At 55.8% G+C, this 20,264-nt stretch overlaps 1 protein-coding gene across 2 annotated transcripts in view; it reads right to left on the minus strand.

The window, feature by feature from the left end:
• Positions 1 to 19,847, minus strand: part of KIF17 (kinesin family member 17) — a 43,563-nt gene extending 23,716 nt beyond the window's left edge. For both annotated transcript variants that reach the window (XM_036870024.1, XM_036870015.1), the window contains exons 1-5: positions 19,617 to 19,847; positions 13,939 to 14,085; positions 12,917 to 13,018; positions 7,455 to 7,644; positions 3,368 to 3,820 (exon numbers count right to left, since the gene is read on the minus strand). In XM_036870024.1, coding sequence (XP_036725919.1) covers positions 3,368 to 3,820; positions 7,455 to 7,644; positions 12,917 to 13,018; positions 13,939 to 14,085; positions 19,617 to 19,847 — 1,123 coding nt within the window. The remainder of the gene's footprint in view (positions 1 to 3,367; positions 3,821 to 7,454; positions 7,645 to 12,916; positions 13,019 to 13,938; positions 14,086 to 19,616) is intronic.
• Positions 19,848 to 20,264: the final 417 nt, after the last annotated feature.

The following is a 20,264-nucleotide window of genomic DNA, read 5'->3' on the forward strand; positions in this document are numbered from 1 at the left end:
AGCAACTAAGCCCGTGCGCCACAACTACTGAGCCCGCCTGCCACACCTACTGAAGCCCACGCGCCTAGAGCTCCTAGGCGTGCCTAGAGCCCACAACAAGAGAAGCCACCGCAATGAGAAGCCCACGCACTGCAACGGAGAGTAGCCCCCGCTCGCCGCAACTAGAGAAAGCCCACGCGCAGCAACAAAGACCCAATGCAGCCAAAAATAAATAAATAAAATAAATTTATAAAAAATAATAAGAATTAAAAAAATACAGACATGAGACCAGATGAACCCACCTTAGGAGTGAGCGTAGAGAGAGAAAAGGCTAGAGGACCGGCCCTGGGACAGCCTGACATCAGGAGGTTAGGGACGGGGAGACTCACACAAGGGAGCTGAGAAGGAGCGGCCGGAGAGGCAGGAGGAGAACTAGGACAAAGGGTGTCCAGGAAGCAAGGGTTTCAAGGGGAAGGGAAGGGATCATCTGAGTCAACTGACGCCGAGAGGGCAGGTGAGGCCTCCTGAGGACCCGTCACTGGGTTTAACAACCAGGAGGGCATCCATGACAAGGGCAGCTTCAGTGGGACGCGGGCGCGGGGCCTGCCTGGACTAGGGGCAAGAGAGCAGAGCACGGAGGGCCAGTGAAAACAGACAAATGTCTCCAGTTCTGCTGAAAGTGGGGAGAGACAAATATGCCAATGACCAGAGGGAGAACTAGGGCTGAGAGGGCAACGGCTAACAGTAAGTGCCTGTGGTGGAAACACCTGGAGCTTTGATTCAGACACACCTGGTTTTAAGACCCAACTATAAAGTTAAAGCATCTGGTATCGTCTGTTGAGCCTTACGTGTCAGGCTCCGTGCTAAGCCCACACGTGAATCATCTCGTGCAATCCTCTCAACCACCCCACAGCAATAACAAGGCAGGTGCTGTCATTATCTCCACTTTACAGATGAGAACGTTGAGGCTCAGGGGGGCTAAGTTGCTTCCCCGAGGAGCCAGGATGTGAACTGGTGATTACTGCCCTGATCTCAGCTCTCTGCCTGCCCTGCATCCGTCATTTCAGCTTGCTGGGCTCCATGCTCCAAATCCAGGAAGAGGGGACGCTAAGAGCGCTTACCCCACAAGGCTGCCGTGGTAACCAGGGAAGTCTGCAGGCATCTCAGCTGCTGGGTCAGGGGAGCCGCCGGCAGAGCCGCCCCAACCCCCTCCTGGTACCTCTCGCCATTCCTCCATCTAGCTTCCCCTCACTGATCGGGGGGCTAAGCAGGGTCAGGGGTGGGGCAGGAGGGAAAGAGGAGGAAGGCAGATTGCCCAAGTGGAACCGCTCACAGTGGTGTTCAAGGGCCTCTACACTCCAGGCCCGGCCAACCCCTACATAGCCATCTCCCACCACCCGACCACCAGGCAGTCGGCAGAACTACCTGTGGGTCCCCAAACAGACCTTAGAGCTTTGTGCATCTCTGCACAGACTGACCACTCTCATCCTGTCTAACAGGAGACTTCTCATCCTCCAAGACTCTGTTCAATCACCCCTTCTCCTCTGTGAAGCCTTCCCTGCCTGACCACACCCTACCCCCAGGTAGCCTTGGCCACACACTCCCTTCTGCCCTGCAGTGCCCTGTACAGCTCTCTGCCCCAGATGCACACGATGGTCTGCTGGAGTGTCTTTCTCCCCGAGGAAACCGGGTATACCCATGAGGCAGAGCCTGGATCTGATTCATCTCTGTGTCCCCATGCCCAGCACAGGTCCACACACAGAGCAGGTATGAATGGATGGGGGCGGGGTGAGAGGAAAGATAGATAAAAGGATGGATGACAGGACAGAGTGAATGAGTAGGTGGACATGTGGATGGTAGGATGGATGGGGTGGGTGGATGGATAAACAATGGAGTGGGTGGGAGGGTGGGTGGGTTGGATGGATGGATGGATGGGTGTATTAAAGGGATGGATGGGTGGGTAGATGGAGTGGGTGGGAGGACAGGTGGGTTGAATGGATGGGTGGATGGATGGGTAGATGGATGGATGCATGGGTAGGTGGATGGATGGGTGGATGGGTGGATGGATGGATGCATGGGTGGATGGATGGATGCCTGGGTGGATGGATGCCTGGGTGGATGGATGGATGCCTGGGTGGATGGATGGATGCCTGGGTGGATGGATGGATGCATGGGTGGATGGATGGATGCATGGGTGGATGGATGCCTGGGTGGATGGATGGATGCATGGGTGGATGGATGGATGCCTGGGTGGATGGATGCCTGGGTGGATGGATGGATGCCTGGGTGGATGGATGGATGCATGGGTGGATGGATGGATGCCTGGGTGGATGGATGGATGCATGGGTGGATGGATGGATGCATGGGTGGATGGATGCCTGGGTGGATGGATGGATGCATGGGTGGATGGATGGATGCCTGGGTGGATGGATGGATGCATGGGTGGATGGATGGATGCATGGGTGGGTGGATGGATGCCTGGGTGGATGGATGGATGCCTGGGTGGATGGATGGATGCATGGGTGGATGGATGGATGCATGGGTGGATGGATGGATGCCTGGGTGGATGGATGCCTGGGTGGATGGATGGATGCATGGGTGGATGGATGGATGCCTGGGTGGATGGATGGATGCATGGGTGGATGGATGCCTGGGTGGATGGATGGATGCATGGGTGGATGGATGCCTGGGTGGATGGATGGATGCCTGGGTGGATGGATGGATGCCTGGGTGGATGGATGGATGCATGGGTGGATAAGTAGATCAATGGGTGTGTAGAATGGATGGATAGAGAGGAAGGTGGGTGGAGAGGTGGATGAACGGACAGATGGACTCAGGCTCTTTAATGCTCCCTTCTCCCAAGGGATTCTCAGATAAAGAAAACTCTGGAGTCCCTTGGTTGCAAGGGCCCTGCAGGCCCATGCTCCAGGTATAGATTTCTACCTGCCAGATGACAGCCAAACACCGGGGTGTGAGAGCAGTCATCACAAGCTGCCTAACTGGGAGTGGGCGTGTGACGTCGGGGGAGGGTGAGTCACCTAGCTGCTAAGCAGCACAGCATCACGACGCTGCCATGGAGACAGCAGGCAGACAGGAGGGCGGACGGATGTGCAGCCTAGAGGCAGGGAACGGGGGACAGAGCCTCCAGCTGATGGGACAGGCCAGGCAGACGGGCCTCATGCTGGGTCATCGGCGAGCAGAAACCATCTGGGCCGTCACCAACCAGGGCTCTCCCCGGCTGTTCAAAAACCTATGCTCACGTGAAGTTGCGAGGAGGTGGGACATTGCTTCCATGCCCCTCAGATGGGAAACCGGAGGCGGGAAGACAAAGGGAGAGGGCCTTTTTCGTCCCGGGCCCTCCCTTCCACTCCCTCCCCCTGCCGCCCACCTGACAGGTTGCTGGGGCTCATTTGCTGAGCCAGAATCGCCTTGAGCTTCTTGATCTCCTCCTGGTACTCGCGCAGGAGGGCATCCTTGGGGTCCTCGTTGATGCGAGGCTTGTTCTTGATGTTCTTGGCTCGGTTGGCGTAGCGCAGCGTGCTGAGGGTCTCGTCGTAGTTGTTGTCAGCGGGCGACAGGCAGGCCACCATCAGCGTCTTGGTGTTGCCGCCCAGCGAGTCCTGCAGCAGCCGCGTCAGTTTCGAGTCCCGGTAGGGGATGTGTTTGCAGCGCCCATCCACCAGGGCCGAGATGACGTTGCCCAGCGCCGACAGCGACAGGTTGATCTTGGTGGCCTCCTTGAGCCGCTCCCCCGTGGCACCCGTCTTGGACTGCCGCTCGCTGCCTGCCAGGTCCACCAGGTTCAGCTTGCCTGCCCGGAGGTGGTCCTTGCCCCGCTCATCTGCAGACAGACCAGGCAGAGGGGTGAGGGCCCTGGGGCGAGCCCCCACGGTAAGGAGGCCCTGGGAGCTCCCCACCCACCGAGGGTCTCATTGCAGCCGCACAGGAGCCCCATGGAGGGGGTGCTAGGATTGTGCCGTTACAGATGAGAAAAGTGAAGCTCAGAAAGGGCATTTAACATGCCTAGGGTCACACAGCTTCCAAGAGCAGAAGCCAGGGCCAACTGACTCCAGGGAGCAGGGGCTGGGAGGTACAGACTGTTCTCTGAGTGCTGCAGGATTTCTTACGGTTATTGAGACAGCTCTTACAGATTTCTTGTGAGGCAACGGCGGGGCGAGGCGGGGTTGGGGTGGGGAGTGGGCGGCAGTGAGGGGATGTGATTGGGTCACTAGGGAGCTGAATCCTTCAATGCAAAAAACATCGGCTTTGGAGAACCTTGGACCCAGTTCCCATTCAAGTCTTGCCTCCTACTTGCTGTGTGACCTTGGCAAAGCCACGCACCTCTCTGACCCTCAGTTCTCACATCAACAAAATGAGATTAACGATAGCTCCCCACCAGCGTTGGTTGGTGGAAGGAGTAAACAGACAGCACACTTGTACGGAGTCCACACAGAGCCCAGCACACAGCAGGGATTCGTTTGCCCTGAGAACAAGCCCAGTTCTGCAGCGACCGTGGCTGTGCTGGCAGGGCAGACCCGGGTGCTGGGGGTGACGGGAGCCGACCACTGGCTGGGAGCAGGGGCCCGGAGCACAGGTTTTGAAGGCAGAGACCTGAGGGATCCGATCTTGATTCTACCCCTCGGCAGCTGTGGAACTCAGGGAAATTAACTCTGAGCCTCGGCCTTCTCTTAGTAACATGGGAATCTAAGACCCACCCTGAGGGCTGTTGTGAGGATTACACAGAGAGCACGGGCGCGAGGAGCTCGGGGTCGTGCCTGGCACACAGCAAGTGCTCCTTAAATGACAGCTTGCGGCTCTTGATACTATTAATAATTCTTACTGTCACCAGAGGACACGGTAAATGGTTCCAAATGAAATAGGGGGGAGGGGCAGGGGCTTCCTCCTTAGTTTCCTGCTGGTTGAAACCAGAATTAGCCTGGTTTTGCCCATGAGCACAGCTACCTGAAGTAAAAAGGTCTGGCTGGCACCCAGTGGAAGCTTGGACATGCAGGGGGCTTGATTCTTTGGGCTATATTTTTCTTAAGGAGCAGCAGGAAGGAGGGACTTGGAAATGTCCTTTTGGAAAGCTCTTTGCAGGATGTACCAGGAGCCTTAAACAGGTCTGTACCCTTGCCCCAGGAGGCCCGCTCCAGGGAATCTAATCTGAGGAGATGACTCTAAAAGCAGAAAAGGGGACTTCCCTGGTGGCAGAGTGGTTAAGAATCCGCCTGTCAATGCAGGGGACACAGGTTCAATCCCTGGTCCAGGAAGATCCCACATGCCACGGAGCAACTAAGCCCATGCGCCACAACTACTGAGCCTGTGCTCTAGAGCTTGCAAGCTACAACTACTGAGCCCGTGAGCCACAACAACTGAAGCCCGCGCGCCTAGAGCCCATGCTCCGCAACAAGAGGAGCCACCGCAATGAGAAGCCTGCGCACCACAATGAAGAGCAGCCCCCGCTCGCGGCAACTAGAGAAAGCCCGTGTGCAGGAAGGAAGGACCAACGCAGCCAAAAATAAATAAATAAATAAATGTTTAACAATAAATAAATAAAAGCAGAAAAGGCTTTGTGCACAAAGATGTTCATCATGGCATTATCTACAACACTGAGAAACCGGAAACAGCATTAAGAGCTCGTAGAGGGCTGGGTAGAAGAGGGTGGTGACTGATGCACGGTCCTTCAGCCACCTCCCATGGTCAGGAAGACATGGCAGGAACGATGTGGGAACATTCTTAGGGATGGCATGGGAAATGAAACATGGGGAAGAAACTTTATACAGAGCAGAAGATTTCAAGTGTGTTTAAAATTTGCATAGGGAAAAAAAGGACCAAAAGAACATATGCTTAAATGTTAACAGTTGGTTGTGTTTATGAGTAATTTCCCCTACCTTTCTCTAACTCCCAAATATCTTTATTGAACTTATTTTATAATGGAAATTAAAAAATCTTAAAAATTTTTTAAAAGCCTGTTTGCAGGCAGCCTGCCTCATCCTTCAAACCCATCTGCAGAGACCACGAGGCACCCCACAGGGCCGCTCTCTCCTCCTCCCTCCTGATCTGTCCTCTCAGGCCCTAGTCCCTGCCCCCACCTACAGCATCATCATATGAGGATGTGATCACACCACCCGCCCTCCCCATATCATCACCCCTGGGGGAGACTCTGACCCAGCCAGCACCAGGGGGTTGGCCTGGAGCCAGGTCACCACACAGGTGGGCAGTGTGCTGCTGGGGGTTCCGTCGACCTAGGCCTTGACCTTGGGCTGGGATCTCTCCACAATTATGTTCCTAGTTGGACTGAGGCTGCTTCCTGCTCCACTGCTCTCCAGAGTTCTGTTTGTGATGAACCACAAACTTGGAGGCAGCTACAGTGTTAGTGGGAAAAACCCAGATGCCAGAGAAACCTGGGTTCAAATCCTAGCTCTACCACTTAGCAGTTAAGCGGTACCTTGAAGCACTTAAGTAAGACCTTGAACAAGCAGGTCACTTGACCTCTCAGAGCCTCCGTTTCCTCATCTGTTAATGGGAATTATAATGCCTCCATTTAGGACTGTTGTGGGCTTTAAATAGAATGAGGTGTGTAAAGGACTCAGCACAGCGTCTATAGGTGGCCTGAAATAAATGACTTCCTTTCCTTCTTCTCTTTCTCAGTAACTCTTCCAGAAATAAAGGAAGAGTGAGATGGCTTTGGAGTAGAGAATGTTAAAGAAAGAGGAGAGGGCTTCCCTGGTGGCGCAGTGGTTGAGAATCTGCCTGCCAATGCAGGGGACACGGGTTCGAGCCCTGGTCTGGGAAGATCCCACATGCCGCGGAGCAACTGGGCCCGTGAGCCACAGCTACTGAGCCTGCGCATCTGGAGCCTGTGCTCCGCAACAACAGAGGCCGCGATAGTGAGAGGCCCACGCACCGCGATGAAGAGTGGCCCCCGCTCGCCGCAACTAGAGAAAGCCCTCGCACAGAAATGAAGACCCAACGCAGCCATAAATAAATAAATAAATAAAAATAAAAAGAAAGAAACAAAATTCTACCTTTAAAAAAAAAAAAGAAAGAGGAGAATCCAAAAGTTCTGGGTGGCACACACTCTGGGGACAGACCCCTGGGATAGAGGCCCAGCTCGAAGACTTTCTAGTTGTGTGACTGCGATTTCCTCATCTGTAAAATGGGGATGATATGAGTATCCACCTCATGGGGTTGTTGGAAGGAACAAATGAGCTAATGCAAATACATTGCATGGCACGTAGTAAGTGCTCAATGGTAGCTACCAGTTTTATTATTGTTGTTGTTGATGATGCTGTTTATCCTGGAAACATGGGTCTTGGCACAGGGACAGTCCTCTTGTGTTTCCTCCAGGCAACCCCAGCATCTCTTCCCAGTTGGAGCCCTCGAGGCTCCGAGTGGTGAAGGGTCTGGGCTACTAGGAGCAGGCACCTGGCTTGGTGGTCCGGCCCCCTCCGCCCCCGCCCGGCCCCACATACCCACCGCGTAGATCTCGATGCTGATGGTGAAGATGGAGTGGGAGCGGGAGGAGTCCTTGTTCATCAGTGTGTAGCCAACCGAGCGGTTCTTCCAGCCCGTCTCCATGACGCGCTCGCACTGGGCCACACTGTGCACCGTGTGCATGGAGAGCCCCTTCACGTACGCCCCCTTCTCCGGGTGCTCCTTCAGCTGCGGGCAAGAGGCACGGGTCAGGGCTCCCCGGGGAACCTGAGGGAAGGGCCCAGCTCCCACCACCTCTGCCCTCCTGCAGGGCAGGTTGGCACCTCGAATTCCCTGTCACAGCCTGGGGGTTTGTCCTAGGTAGAACCAGCCTCAAACCCACCCCCGCCTCTTCCTTGTTGTGGGACCTTGGGTCAGTGACATCATCTCTCTGAGCCTCCATTTCCACATCTGTAAAATGGGTACAAGATACCTATCCCTTAGGGAGGTGGTGAGGATTCTGTAAACTAAGGCTCGTACAATGCACGGCATGATGCCTGGCACATGGTAACTGCTCCATAAATGGCAGCCGCGGTCTCACTGTTGTTGTTAGTGCCGTGGTTGTGAAGGTGGTTTCTGGTCTGGGGCTTCAGCTCCCAGGGGCCAACCCTGTCTGTAGTCATTCACCCAAGGGCTCTGAGTGCTTCTCCCCTGACCTGCCAACGTGGCTTCTGCTCGCCTCCCTGCCGCGGCTCCACGGCAACAAGAACGTTCCCAGACCCTTGGATCATGGCGGGTGAAGGGCCATTTGCTGCCCAGAACTCCCACTGGCCCCCAGCCCTCAGCACGATGGCAGCGAGTAAATCAATTTATCTGACTGCTGCCTGCTTGCTCTCCAGGCAGCTGAGTCGTTTTGTTGCTGACACAGAGCTGTGAAAGGCAATGTGAGAGGAAGTAAAACCACTCTGGGAAGAGCAGAATGAATTAGGACAGAAGTCATCTGTCCACTGGTCTGAGCCAGAGCAGGCTCAGAGGCTTTGCCCCAGGCAGCTTCAGGGTCCCAGGTGGGGCTGGGCCCCTGCTGCAGAGCAGGGCGGGGGGCGGGGAGGGGCAAGCACAGGCTTGCCCTATCTCCCCAAGTCTGGAGAAAGAGCCGGACCCAGACCGAAGGACTGGGTTTCATGGAACAGATAAGCGACGGAGGCACAGAAAGGTTAAGTGGCTTGTTGAAGGTCACACAGCTATTAGTGGCAGGGCAGCACTGGGGTCACCGGCAGTGGAAGACTCCAGAGGCAGGGCTTGGAGAGAGGCTGCAGCATCCTGGAGTAACTGAAGTTTGATATGACAAAGGGCTGACCTTGACCTAGAAAGTGGCTGTGAGGACGGAGCTCAAAGGACAGGAGCAGGAGACCCTGCAAACAGAGCAGGGCTTGATGGTAGCCTGGGATGCTGTGTGCCTGCTTCGGTCACTGCCACGCTCTCAGAGGCTAGACGCCTGCCTGGTACACGGTAGGCGCAGGTGACGGATGGCTGCTCCTGGCCTCAGGAAGAACGCAGTTTCCTAGTCAGTCAGACAGACCCGGGTCAGAAACCTGGTTCTGTGACTTGCTAGTTGGGGAAGTCGTTTTGCCTCTCTCTGCCTCAGTTTCCTCATCTGTAAAATGAGGATGATAAATCCTATTTCCACAAGACCTTTGGGAGGATTGAAAAGAGAATGGACGTGAAAGGAGCTCTGTGGGGGTTTCTGGAGGGGGTTCGGTGAACGTGGATACCAAGAGGATGAGGCCGTCCTCTCCAGCCTGAGCAACCTCACGAGCAGGAAAGGAGGGCAGGGGAGGCAACACCTAATGTAGGGGTCTCCCACCCACCCTATTTTTAGGCCCAGGAGGGCTCACCCCCCTCACCTCCTGACCTCCTGGATCCCTCCACCACTCCCCTGCTGTTCCGGCCTCCACCCACCTCTCGAGTGTCAGCCGCCAGCCGTGCCCGCATTCCTTGGTAACTGTTCCTCCGGGATGCCAGGCCGAGCGTGGTCGCCATGGCAACCAGCTGGGATGCGACCGGGTGCGGGGGGCGCGCATGCAGGACGGGACCACAGCCGGCCGGGAAACGCCCCCACGGAGGTGCGGGGTCCTGCCAATGGCCCGACGCTGGCTGTGGGAACCAACTGGAGAGGCCCCTGAGGGCCCCACCTCCGCCACCCAGTACTGAGCTGGGTTCCGTGATGGTGGTTCGTGGTGTTGGGGGAGGGGGTGTAATCTGCTTCCCCAAATCCCTTGCTGGCCCTCGCTGATCTAACCACTCTCATTACCAGAATTACCAGGCCCTGTGCTGTGGAGCCTGGCCACCTGGGTGCAAAGTCCATCTCCACCCTTTACTGACTGTGCCCTTGGGCCGGTTCTTGAACAGCAGCTCCTCCTAAGGCTGCTGTGAGGGTTATAGAGAACCCAGCTGTCCCTCCTCTGAGAGAGCTCCGTGCACCCATGGCGAACGTCTCTGAGCACATCTGTCACTGGCGGCCCTCACCCCCAGGCAGCCTGGCTCACCGAGCCTGAGGCCCACGGTCCAGCTGGACCACGTACAGGCAGCTGCCAACCTTTGGGCCTGCAGGGCCTGGGTAACCGAACCCATCCTAGGGTCCATGGTATGGAGGAAGTGGAGGGGGGCGGGCCCTGCTGCCCCAGTTCCGGCTGGCAGGGGCCCCGATGCTGCAGGCTGGCCTTTCGGGGCTGACAAGTCGGAGCAACTCCCTGTGCCTCCCTCCCCTCCCCACTTCCCTGTCTGGGGGCTGAGCTATGACTCAGCTGCTCCAGCTCCAGGAGAGAGAAGACAGTGGAAAGACCCCAGGTGGGTGGCTGGAGGTGCCTGTGTAGAACGGGCAGAGCACTGCTGTGTCTGTGAGGAGCTGAGGAGGAGGGGGCTGGGGGCCAGTCCTGGTCTGGATGGGGACTGGGGTGGGGGGGAGTTCACACCCGTGTGGACCTGCTATAGTCTGTGGCCTGACCTCCAGGGTCTTCCCAGTAAGTCTCTGTTGAATGGATGACTCAACTCATGAATGTTCCCCCCTCAAATGGAACCCCACTACTCGCTTCTCACTGCCCCCCGGGTTTCCTATACTTCCCACCCCGAAAAGTCTGGGAGGAAAGCACCTGACCACTCAGATGCCACATATTCTGGTATTAGCGCCATTACTAGTAATTTGCTGTGTGACCTTGGCCAAGTCCCTTCCCCTCCCTGGGACTCAGTTTCCTCATCTATACCATGAAAGGACTGGACTTAGAAGCTCTCTAAGGGTCTTTCTGGCTCAAAATTTTAAGGATTTTTCCACTATCTGGGCAGCACAAGCAAGTTTTTTTTTCAAAACAGCTGCTCCCTGGGGTCGGATTTGTTCAGTTGGGCCACACGATGGTTGTGGGTCAGAGAGGAACTCACAGTCCCTCCAAATGAAGCCAGGACAACTGGGGGGCCTAGGGCAAGTGGGGGGCTCTGGATCTGAGCAGGGAAACAGCCCTGCCCCACATGGATGGGGTGGGACGGGACCCAGGTGATCCCAACGTCCTGTCCAATCTAGAGGTCAGTGAGGGTCTGGAAGACTGGGCGGCGTCGGCAGCAGCCCCTTTATCTGGTTCTGCGCCCCCTCCCGTGGCTGTCAAGGCCTGTGCCCTGGGGAGACTTAGGCAGTTCGGCCACGGAAAATGTCCAACCCTGACTCTGTGGCTTCCTAACCCAGTGGCCACAGGCAAGTCACCTCCTCTTTCCCAGCCTCCTTTCCTCATCTGCAGAATGGGAATCTCCATAGCAACCTCCCAGGACTGCTGCTCATTAATGACTGACATTCCCCCAGCTCAGGCATTCTGACTCTGAAGGAGGTAAGGTCAACCTCCACCGCTGGTTGCGGGCCTCTTGCGGGGGGCGTGGAGGGGGGCATTGGTTTCTTGGTCAGATGAGAAGCCCCAGAGTCTGGGGGCAGCCATCAGCATGCTGGCCACAGATCTGGGTCACTCTCCCCTCACTGGGCTCCTCCTTGGACTTTTTTTTTTTTTGGCCGCGCCATGCAGCATGCAGGATCTTAGTTCCCCGACCAGGGATGGAGCCCATGCCCCCCGCATTGGGAGTGAGGAGTCTTAACCACTGGGCCACCGGGGAAGTCCCTCCTCCTTGGACTTGACCTGGCCCATCCAGCATTCAGAGAGTCCCAGACAGCAGACATAACCTAGCCTTGCCCAAAGGTCCCAGACCTGGTCCAGCCTTGCCACCACCTGGCTGTCCAGTCCTGGCAGGTCACTTGACCTCGCTGGGCTCTCCAAAGGGTCAGCCACATTCTGTCCATCTTGATAGAGCCCTCAAAGCATCTAATTCTGCTTCATCCAGCTGGGAAATGATGTTCTTTCATTCTGATTCTAGCCTTTCAGGAGACTGAGGACAATTTACGAGATGAGCAACGCTCAGTGACCAGTTGGGCCAGCCGTAGTTTTTTCTGTCTTGAGTCCATTTTGCAACCCCCAGGTCATATTCCTCATCCTTTCTCGGAATCCCAATGGCACGAAAGAGCTCACACATCGAGCCCCTACTATGCGCCGACCCTCTGCTCAGCAGCTCACCCTTGTTACCCTCTTCAATCCTCACAACAACGTTCTGAGGTCATATCATCGATCTTTGCACACCTCCACACCAGACCCCTTTCAGAGGGGGACAAGGTCCCAGAATCTGAGCCCATCTGCAGCGGTAAAATGGGATGTTTGCGATGCAGGAACTTGATGCCAGACAGATCTGGGTTCAACTCCAGTTTTGGCCAGCTTCCTGCTGTTGAAGCTTGGGCAAGTTAATTACCCCCTCTGTAAACCTCCCTTCCCACATCGGTAAACTGAGGATAATAATATGGGTATCCTCAACTTTCTCTAAGTTCAAGTCGGAAAGAAATCCAATTTTCACTTTTACCAAAAAAGCCTTTGTCGTACTAATGTCAGTCTTCCATAAAAGCAAAGTGGAAACAAGATTTTGGAAAGCAGGGGATACTCTTCCCTTTATGCCATTTCAGCTTACAAAACACTCTCTCTGCTTTCCGATAGTGGGGGAGACCTGTATCTACCTAACGAGGTGACTGGGAGTATTAAATGGGATAACGTGCCTAAGGCAGTCAGTAAACAGTAAGTGCTCAATAAATGATCACTATTACCTTTTTAGCTTGAAAGTCCCTTAGAATGTTTCAATATATTTTTTTAGAAGTGGAACTCTTTTTCAAATGAAATCCGTCACCAAATTCCATCTATTTCAACAGATGTAAGTGGCACTGCCCCAGAGAAGGCCTCCCCTCCCCTTGCGTGGTGCGGGTAGGCCCATTAACCCCTCCCCTGCCTCACAGACTCTGAGACTACTCCAAAATTGAAGTTCAAAACTTCCCATTCTAGTCTGAACCAGCGCCTGTGTCCTCAGGACCCTTCCCCATATTTCTGAGGGAGCACCCCCAATGCCAACCTCCCCCTCTAGCTCCCCCCACCCACCCCTGTGGGGCTGCACCCACCTCCAGTTTCTGCTTGGTGTCAGTGCCCAGCAGGTCACGGACATCTTCATTGTAGATCTCCAGGTAGGAGGCCCGGACCAGGAACTTGGTGTTCTCTGCACACTGCAGGGAGAGCAAAGATATCTGAGCACCCGCTGCCTGGACATCACAAGAGGACATCGTGGCAGGAGGTGTCCCCAACCTCACCTGGCCCCGCCTGCCTGGCAAGCTCTCCCCTCCTCTCCGGCTTCTCAGAGTGGCATCATTTTCATACTGCTATGGACTCATGCTCTCTCTACAAGCCTCATGGCAAAGGAAATGGGAGAGGCCTCCCCACTGTTCAGGTAGAGAGACCAAGGCCACGGGTAAGGCCTGGACCAAGCACTGGCCCTGGGCTAATCCCCGGCAGTTCTTCCAGTTGCCTGATGTTCCTGTGGGTCATCAAAATGAGTCCCAGGTGTAGTACAGTGGGCTCTGCAGCTGACTGGTCCCTGCTTTGCCATTTCCCAGATGCAGGAATCTCTGCGCATTCACGAGTGGTCAGCAGGGCACGTCTCACCTGCAGCCTGGACACTGGGATAACTGGTCTGGGTCCAGCCCATAAGGGCTCCAAGCCTTGGCTTCCCTATCTCAAAAATGAGGATAACAGCTACCTCCTGGGCCAGGGTGGTAGTGAGATAATTATGCAAAGGGCTTTGCACAATGCTTGGTCTGTAGCAACTGCTCAATTAAAAAAGGAAGCTATGATTGTTTACAGCCATTTCTTGGGCCAGCACTCTGGGTCATCATATCCATGTGAAGTGTTATACGAAATGTTAAAATCCAAAAATGGCAGGAGGAACACACAGCAGGTAGAATTTTCTCAGCTTTAAGTTCTCCCATCAGCTCTTCAGAAACCAGAGCCTGGGTCTGCTCATCCGTGCCGCGTCAAGGCCGCTCTGACCGCATCCCACAACCGCTGCCCAGGTCAACAGTGCTCTGGGACCATTCACGGTAACGCCTGGGGAGCCCAACCCTGCCCCTTCCATCCCCCAGGCCCATACCTGGACGCTCTCGAAAATGTGCTCGAAGGCCCTAGGGATGATGCCTCTTTGGCAGGGGGGGTCCGGCAGGCCCTGCATGGTGAAGGACTTCCCGCTGCCTGTCTGGCCGTAGGCAAAGATGGTGCCGTTGTAGCCCTCGGTGACACCCTGCGTGGGAGGACACAGCCCAGGGCTCAGCTGGCCGAGCTCAGCCAGGCTTGGGGCCAGGCCCGGGGCTGCAGGGCTGCCTCCTAACTCACAGACTTAGGGTCCCACCCTGGCTCTCCCACCACGGTGGCACAGGGCTGGGGGAGGGCAGTGCAGAGATGAAGGCGGCACAGCTCTGTCCTCAAGGGGGTCACTGCCCGGTGGGGTAGGAGACTGTCCCTGTGTAAGGCTAAGAGCCTGGCCGCCATCCTTTACCGACTGTGCCCTTGGCCTGTCCTTATCCAGGCACGTGGAGCCTCAGCCTCCTCACCTGTAACAAAGGGTAAGGACAGCACCTCCTCTGAGGCTGTCGGGAGGCGTACACAGGAATGATTTCACGTGCTGGCACACGAAGTGCTGGCACACAGAGGTAGGTGCTCCCTAAGTGTCTGCCTGGAACGTGCGGGAGACAGACATATACACGTGATCCTCATATGAGGTGGAGGTGCATGTAATGATGGCGTACAGGACGGGCAAGGAGAGGGAGTGCCAAGACGGGGAGACAGAAGGTGCAGGAAGAGCCAGGCCAAGCTTCCTGGGCAGGTGGAGGAGAAAAGGGGAGCAGAAAAGGTGGCTTGGATTTTAACAGGTGACAGGCAGAGGAAGGCATTCTAGGCTGAGGGGACAGCCTGAGCAAAGACCAGAGAGGTGAGAGGCTGAGAGCAGGTGGCACTCAGGCGAGGGGGATGGAGACAAAGCTGGGAGGAAGTAGGAGGCAAACCAGGTGGCATCCCCAAGGGCACCGTTCATTCACTGATGCGACTGTTCTTTCCACAGGTACCGACTCTCTTCTCTGAGGGGGACTGTGGATGGTGACAGAGCCATGAACAAGGAAGACACCGTAGTCCCTGCCCTCACCCAGCTCATGAGATCACAAATTCTAGAACTTAGTATGGGGGCAGGGGAATCCTGTGTTAGAATGTGGGCCCAGAGAGCTGTGCCCAGGCCCCCAGGGCCCGGGTGGCATCTGCGCCCGTTTCCACTGCAAAGACACATCCTGTAGGGACTTCCCTGGTGGTCCAGTGGGTAAGACTCCATGCTCCCAATGCAGGGGGCCCAGGTTCGATCCCTGGTCGGGGAACTAGATCCCACACGCATGCCGCAACTAAGAGTCTGCATGCCACAACGACGATCCCGGGTACTGCAACTAAGACCCGATGCAGCCAAAATTTTTTAATTAAAAATATTAAAAAAGAAACAAAAAACGAAAGACCCATCCTGTAGACCATTGTGGGGCTCGGGATCCCCAGGGACTGCTGGGGAAGGAAGACCGGAAGTCACGATCCGCAGCACATCAGAGGGCCAGGTGCGACACACCACGATGGGCCCCCTGAGGTGTGGGAGAGCCGTGGCAGACCAGTCACCCAACCAGGAGCCTCAGAGGCAGGGCATGCGAAGCCCCAGGGACAAAACGGTGCAGGGCCTGGACAATCAATGTCACCCAGACCTGACAAGGGATTCTATATCAAAATAAATATTTTATATGCCCTGTCCAGTAGGGCAGCCACAAGCCACACCAGAAGTGTGCCTGATGCGACTGAGGAACTGAATTTATGTTAATTTACATTTAAAAACTGAAGCAGTGTAAAATATTTTCCCATCAAACACAACTTTATTTTTTTGTGTTTCATTTCATTTGAACTATGGACACTTAAGCACCTGAATTGAGACCTGCGATAAGTATGAAACACACACCCTATTTCGAAGACTTAGTATGAAGAAACAATGTAAAATATCTCCCTAATAGCTATTATGCCATGATAGTATCTATTATTATGTTTTATTGAAATGATAATATTTTGGATACTATTGTGTCAAATAAAATGTATTATTAAAATTAATTTCAGGGGCTTCCCTAGTGGCGCAGTGGTTGAGAATCTGCCTGCCAGTGCAGGGGACACGGGTTCGAGCCCTGGTCCGGGAAGATCCCACATGCCACAGAGCAACTAAGCCTGTGTGCCACAACTGCTGAGCCTGTGCTCTAGAGCCCACGAGCCACAACTACTGAGCCTGCGTGCCACAACTACTGAAGCCCATGTGCCTAGAGCCCGTGCTCCACAACAAGAGAGGCCACCGCAATGAGAAGACCGTGCACCGCAAGGAAGAGCAGCCCCCACTCGCCGCAACTAGAGAAAACCTGTGAGCAGCAATGAAGACCCAACGCAGCCAAAATAAATAAATAAATAAATAAATAAATTTATATACAAAAAAAAATCAAATAAAACTGAACTTCAGTTCCTCAAAAGCACTAGCCTCATGTCAAGCGCTCACTTGCCACATACGGCTGGTAGTCCCTAATTGGACAGCCCAGATACAGAACATTTCCACCACTGCAGAAAGTTCTGCAGAACCACGCTGCTGTGGAGTGAAGTAGAAGACAATTTTACACGCGTTAAGGCAAAACATAAGATTTCAGAAACGCTTCACCCATCAACTGATACCTCCAGACCCACCAGAGACGTGCGCACACATGGAGCAGGTCCTACGTGTCAGCCACTCTGTCCACCCCGGGTTCTGCCATGTTCCCCGTATTATTATTTACTAAATGATTTTCATGAAATCAAACTGTTAATTGACTCTCCTTTTAACTTAACTTGATGTCATCCTCAGCAATAATTCCCGTGAAGCTGCATTACAGGCTGGACGTGCTAAATATTTCTTCTACTTCCCATTAAAATCAACGCATAACTATTGAAATTGAAATAACAGCATCTGTGCTAAATTGCCTCATGTCCCCTTTCTGTCCTCTCCCAAATGAACAGTTCTGTGTTCCATCCAGGGGCCAAATTCTACCGCATCGATGTCTCTGGAAACCAGGCCTGTCCTCAGTCTGTCCTGGTAGAAGCCACGGTACCTGGTCCCTGGGTGGGTTGGGTGGTGGGTCATCAGAGGCGACTCTAAGGTCATGGGTGTGAAGTGGGGAGGACGGGGAGATGGCAAAGCCACTGGCTGGGAAAGAACCCACAGACCAGGCAGCGGGCCGGGTGTGGAGGTGAGGAGCTCAGGGTAGGACATGCTGAGTTGGACAGCTCCCAGGAGAGTGGAAGAGGTCACCCAGTGACAGAGAAGATCAGGAACAGAGCCTGGATTTAAGGGTGGGGGTGGGGGGTAGGGAAGGGAAGGGTCAGTCCAAAGTGCTGGGGGCTTCGTGCAGTAGGAACTGAAGGGAAGCGCCTGGGCAGGAGGCCGCCTGGAGGTGGTCAGAGCCCAGCAGGACAGACACACAGCCGCCCGGCCTAAGGGTGCAGCTACTCCTGGCTCCAAGTTGCTAAACTGTGCTTTGCATATGATTCACATGCCACTCATTTAATAGAGGCAGCAGGATGGAGCATGGGGACCTGGCACTGCGCTGGGAAGCAAAACCACCCCTAACTCATTCTGTGACATTCAAGGTCTCCGTTTCCTCGCCAGGAATGATGCCCCCAGCTCTACATATGTCTGGTGAAGATCAAATGCTACATGCTGGTCTCCACCTGAAAGGCCCTTTCCTTCACCTTCTTGCCTGGCTGACTCCTCTCATCTTTCTGGTCTCAGCTTAGATCTCACCACTTCCAGGAAGTCCTCCCTGCCTTCCCATCCCCTCCAAGCCCAGGTTTGCTAGCCTTCTCTATGCTGCCAAAGTCCCCCAGGATTCTCCTCCCACTCATCACCCTGGCTTGTAGCTACTAGCTTAGCTGCTCCCCCACCTGATCATGAGCTGGCTGAGGGTGGCGCTCCCCATGCCTAGGATGGGGCCTGGTATGAGAATACTATTTGTTAGCTGAATGAATGAATGAATGAGAAGGAACCTATGTCATATTGAGTTTGAGGCTCTGTGGGATGACTGGAGGTAGGGGTCTGACAGAATCCCCTGTAGCAGTGAACTCGGGACAGAAGTGAGAACTGGAGATCTGAGGTAGCCACTGTCTCCTTAGGTCTCCCCCTCTGGGCTGGGGCTCCCTGGGAACCCTGACAAGGGAGGCTTGCTCAGGGGAATTATTTCCAGGATGCGGAGGGGAACCCATGAGCAAGGCTGAGGCCCTGGAGAAGGCAAAGCCAAGGAGAACTCAATCTCAGAATCTTCCAATCTCCGAGGGGCAACCCTGGACGAGGAAGCAGAGGGGCCCTGGGGACAGAGCTACGGCAGGTTGCTGGAAGCGTCAGGGTGGCTGACTCTGACTCACCGTGCAGAACGGGCTTCTAGGAGCTAAGAAGCCAAGGTGGAGCAGGCAGCTCTGGGAAGAGTGAGCTCCTGCCACAGGGTGGACATTCAAGGACCCGGGGTAGGCGGGGGGAGCTGGACCAGAGGACCTATTCTGGTCCTTCCAGCCTGGGAGTCCAGGATGGTGGGATAGCCTGGCCATCCCCAGAGCGTGGTACCACCCTCTGGGGAGAGCTGCTCTCTTTCCCTGGGCATCTTCTACAGTCACGCCCTCACCACTGGGGGGCTCTGGGTTCCAGAACACTTCCACCCTCACAGGCGGTTTTGACTGCGGGCAAAGGAGGTGCTCTGGGGGATGTTAACTGGCCTGCCGGCCAAAACAAAAAGGTTCCATGGGCAAATACCTTTTGGAAATGCTGGGTTAAATAAGCCAAACTATTTTCTCCACTGCAAGGCTCCCCAGAGCCTCAAGTACCCTAATGTGCAGCTTCAAGTGAGGGAGGGTGTATGCCACACTTCCCAAACTTTTCCTTTTTTCCTGAAACAACCTGTGACATCTCACTTCACTAGCGATTCGATGCACAGCTGGGGAGATGGTGGTAGCAAGGAAAGAGGCCTTGGGCCAGGAGTAGCTCCAGCCCCACCTCCGCCAGAAACTCACTGTGGGAGCTTGCCATGTTTCCTCCCTATGGGCCTCAGTCTCCCCATCTGTGAAATGTGAACCTCCCTGTCATGCAGCGCCAAGGAGCTACCCAGTGTGAGAGTGTGAAAAAAAGCAAAAGCCCTATAAGGGGCAGAAACTGTTGTGGCCTCCCTGTTATTCAACCGCCAAGGAGGAAGGTAAGTCAGACCAAAGGTAAAGGGTTTCCAGTTCTCCAAGACCAAGGCCAGGCCAGCAGCCTTCTCTCTGCAGAAGCAGGGAACTAGTGAGGGGGCGGAGGAGAAAGGAGAGGGGGAGGGGGAGGAGGAGGAGACCTGGGGCTCTTGGGAGAAGAGGAGGAGGCTGGGGAAGTGGCTGGAGCTTTTAGAGAAGTCCTGAAGGTGTTGGGTGAGGGTGGAGGGCAAGTGGTCTTGGGGGCTGGAGTTCCTGTGGGAAGCAGGCTGGAAGGATGGGGGTGAGGACCAGCCTTGGCACCGGGGGCAGTGGAGACCCGGACAGACATTGTAGACGGGTTCCAGCTGTCTGCTGACAGGACAGAAGTCTTCAGACCAACCTGCTGCTGTCCACCTGCGCCCCTCCAGACGGGCCTTCCCGCCCGGCTTGCGGGCAGGGCAGTCCCTCAGGACCCCTCCGAGGGGCCCCAGGTCCTGCCCGGCGGGTCCTCGGAGGCGGCCTCGCGGGCGTCCTCACCTCCACCAGCGGGTAGGCGATTTCGTTGTAGATCTGCTCGGTAAAGTGGTCCATGTAGTAGGCGCCGTCGAAAGTGAACTGCTTGGGGGGCTGGTCGACGGCGCCCGGGTTCTGGATGAAGCACTGGCCGCGCGCGGAGTCCACCGTCACCACAGGCTGGCAGTTCAGCTCCCACTCCCGCTGGTTCATGGGGCGGCAGCGCACCACCACCTTCACCGACTCCGAGGCCATGGCGCCGCGGCGGGGGTCCCCGGGGTGCGGCCCGACGTGGACGCCGCGACCAGGACACAGGACCTCGGGGCGGGGGACGCCGGGGCGCCGGAGCCGGGGGGGCGGGGCCAGCGCCCGGCGCGGGGGGCGGGGCCTCGCGGCGGGGGCGGCGGGGCGGGGCGGCGGCGGCGGGGGGACCGGACTCCTTGGGGGACGCCTCGATAGGAGGGAAGGGGCGGCGGGGGAGTCGCAGGACCCGAGCCGGAGCCGCCGCCTCCTCACGCTCCCGGGCTCGCCCGTCCCTGAGGCCCGGACCGGGCGGGAGCAGTGGGGGATCAGCGCTGCAGGCGCCACCGCAAGACCCGAGCCCCCGGAGCCGCCCCAGCCGCCCGCTAGCACGCACGCTGCCACGGCGTTCGCGGTTGCTGGGCAACGCCC

The sequence above is a fragment of the Balaenoptera musculus genome, chromosome 1 (assembly GCF_009873245.2).
Source record: "Balaenoptera musculus isolate JJ_BM4_2016_0621 chromosome 1, mBalMus1.pri.v3, whole genome shotgun sequence".
Lineage (NCBI taxonomy): Eukaryota > Metazoa > Chordata > Mammalia > Artiodactyla > Balaenopteridae > Balaenoptera > Balaenoptera musculus.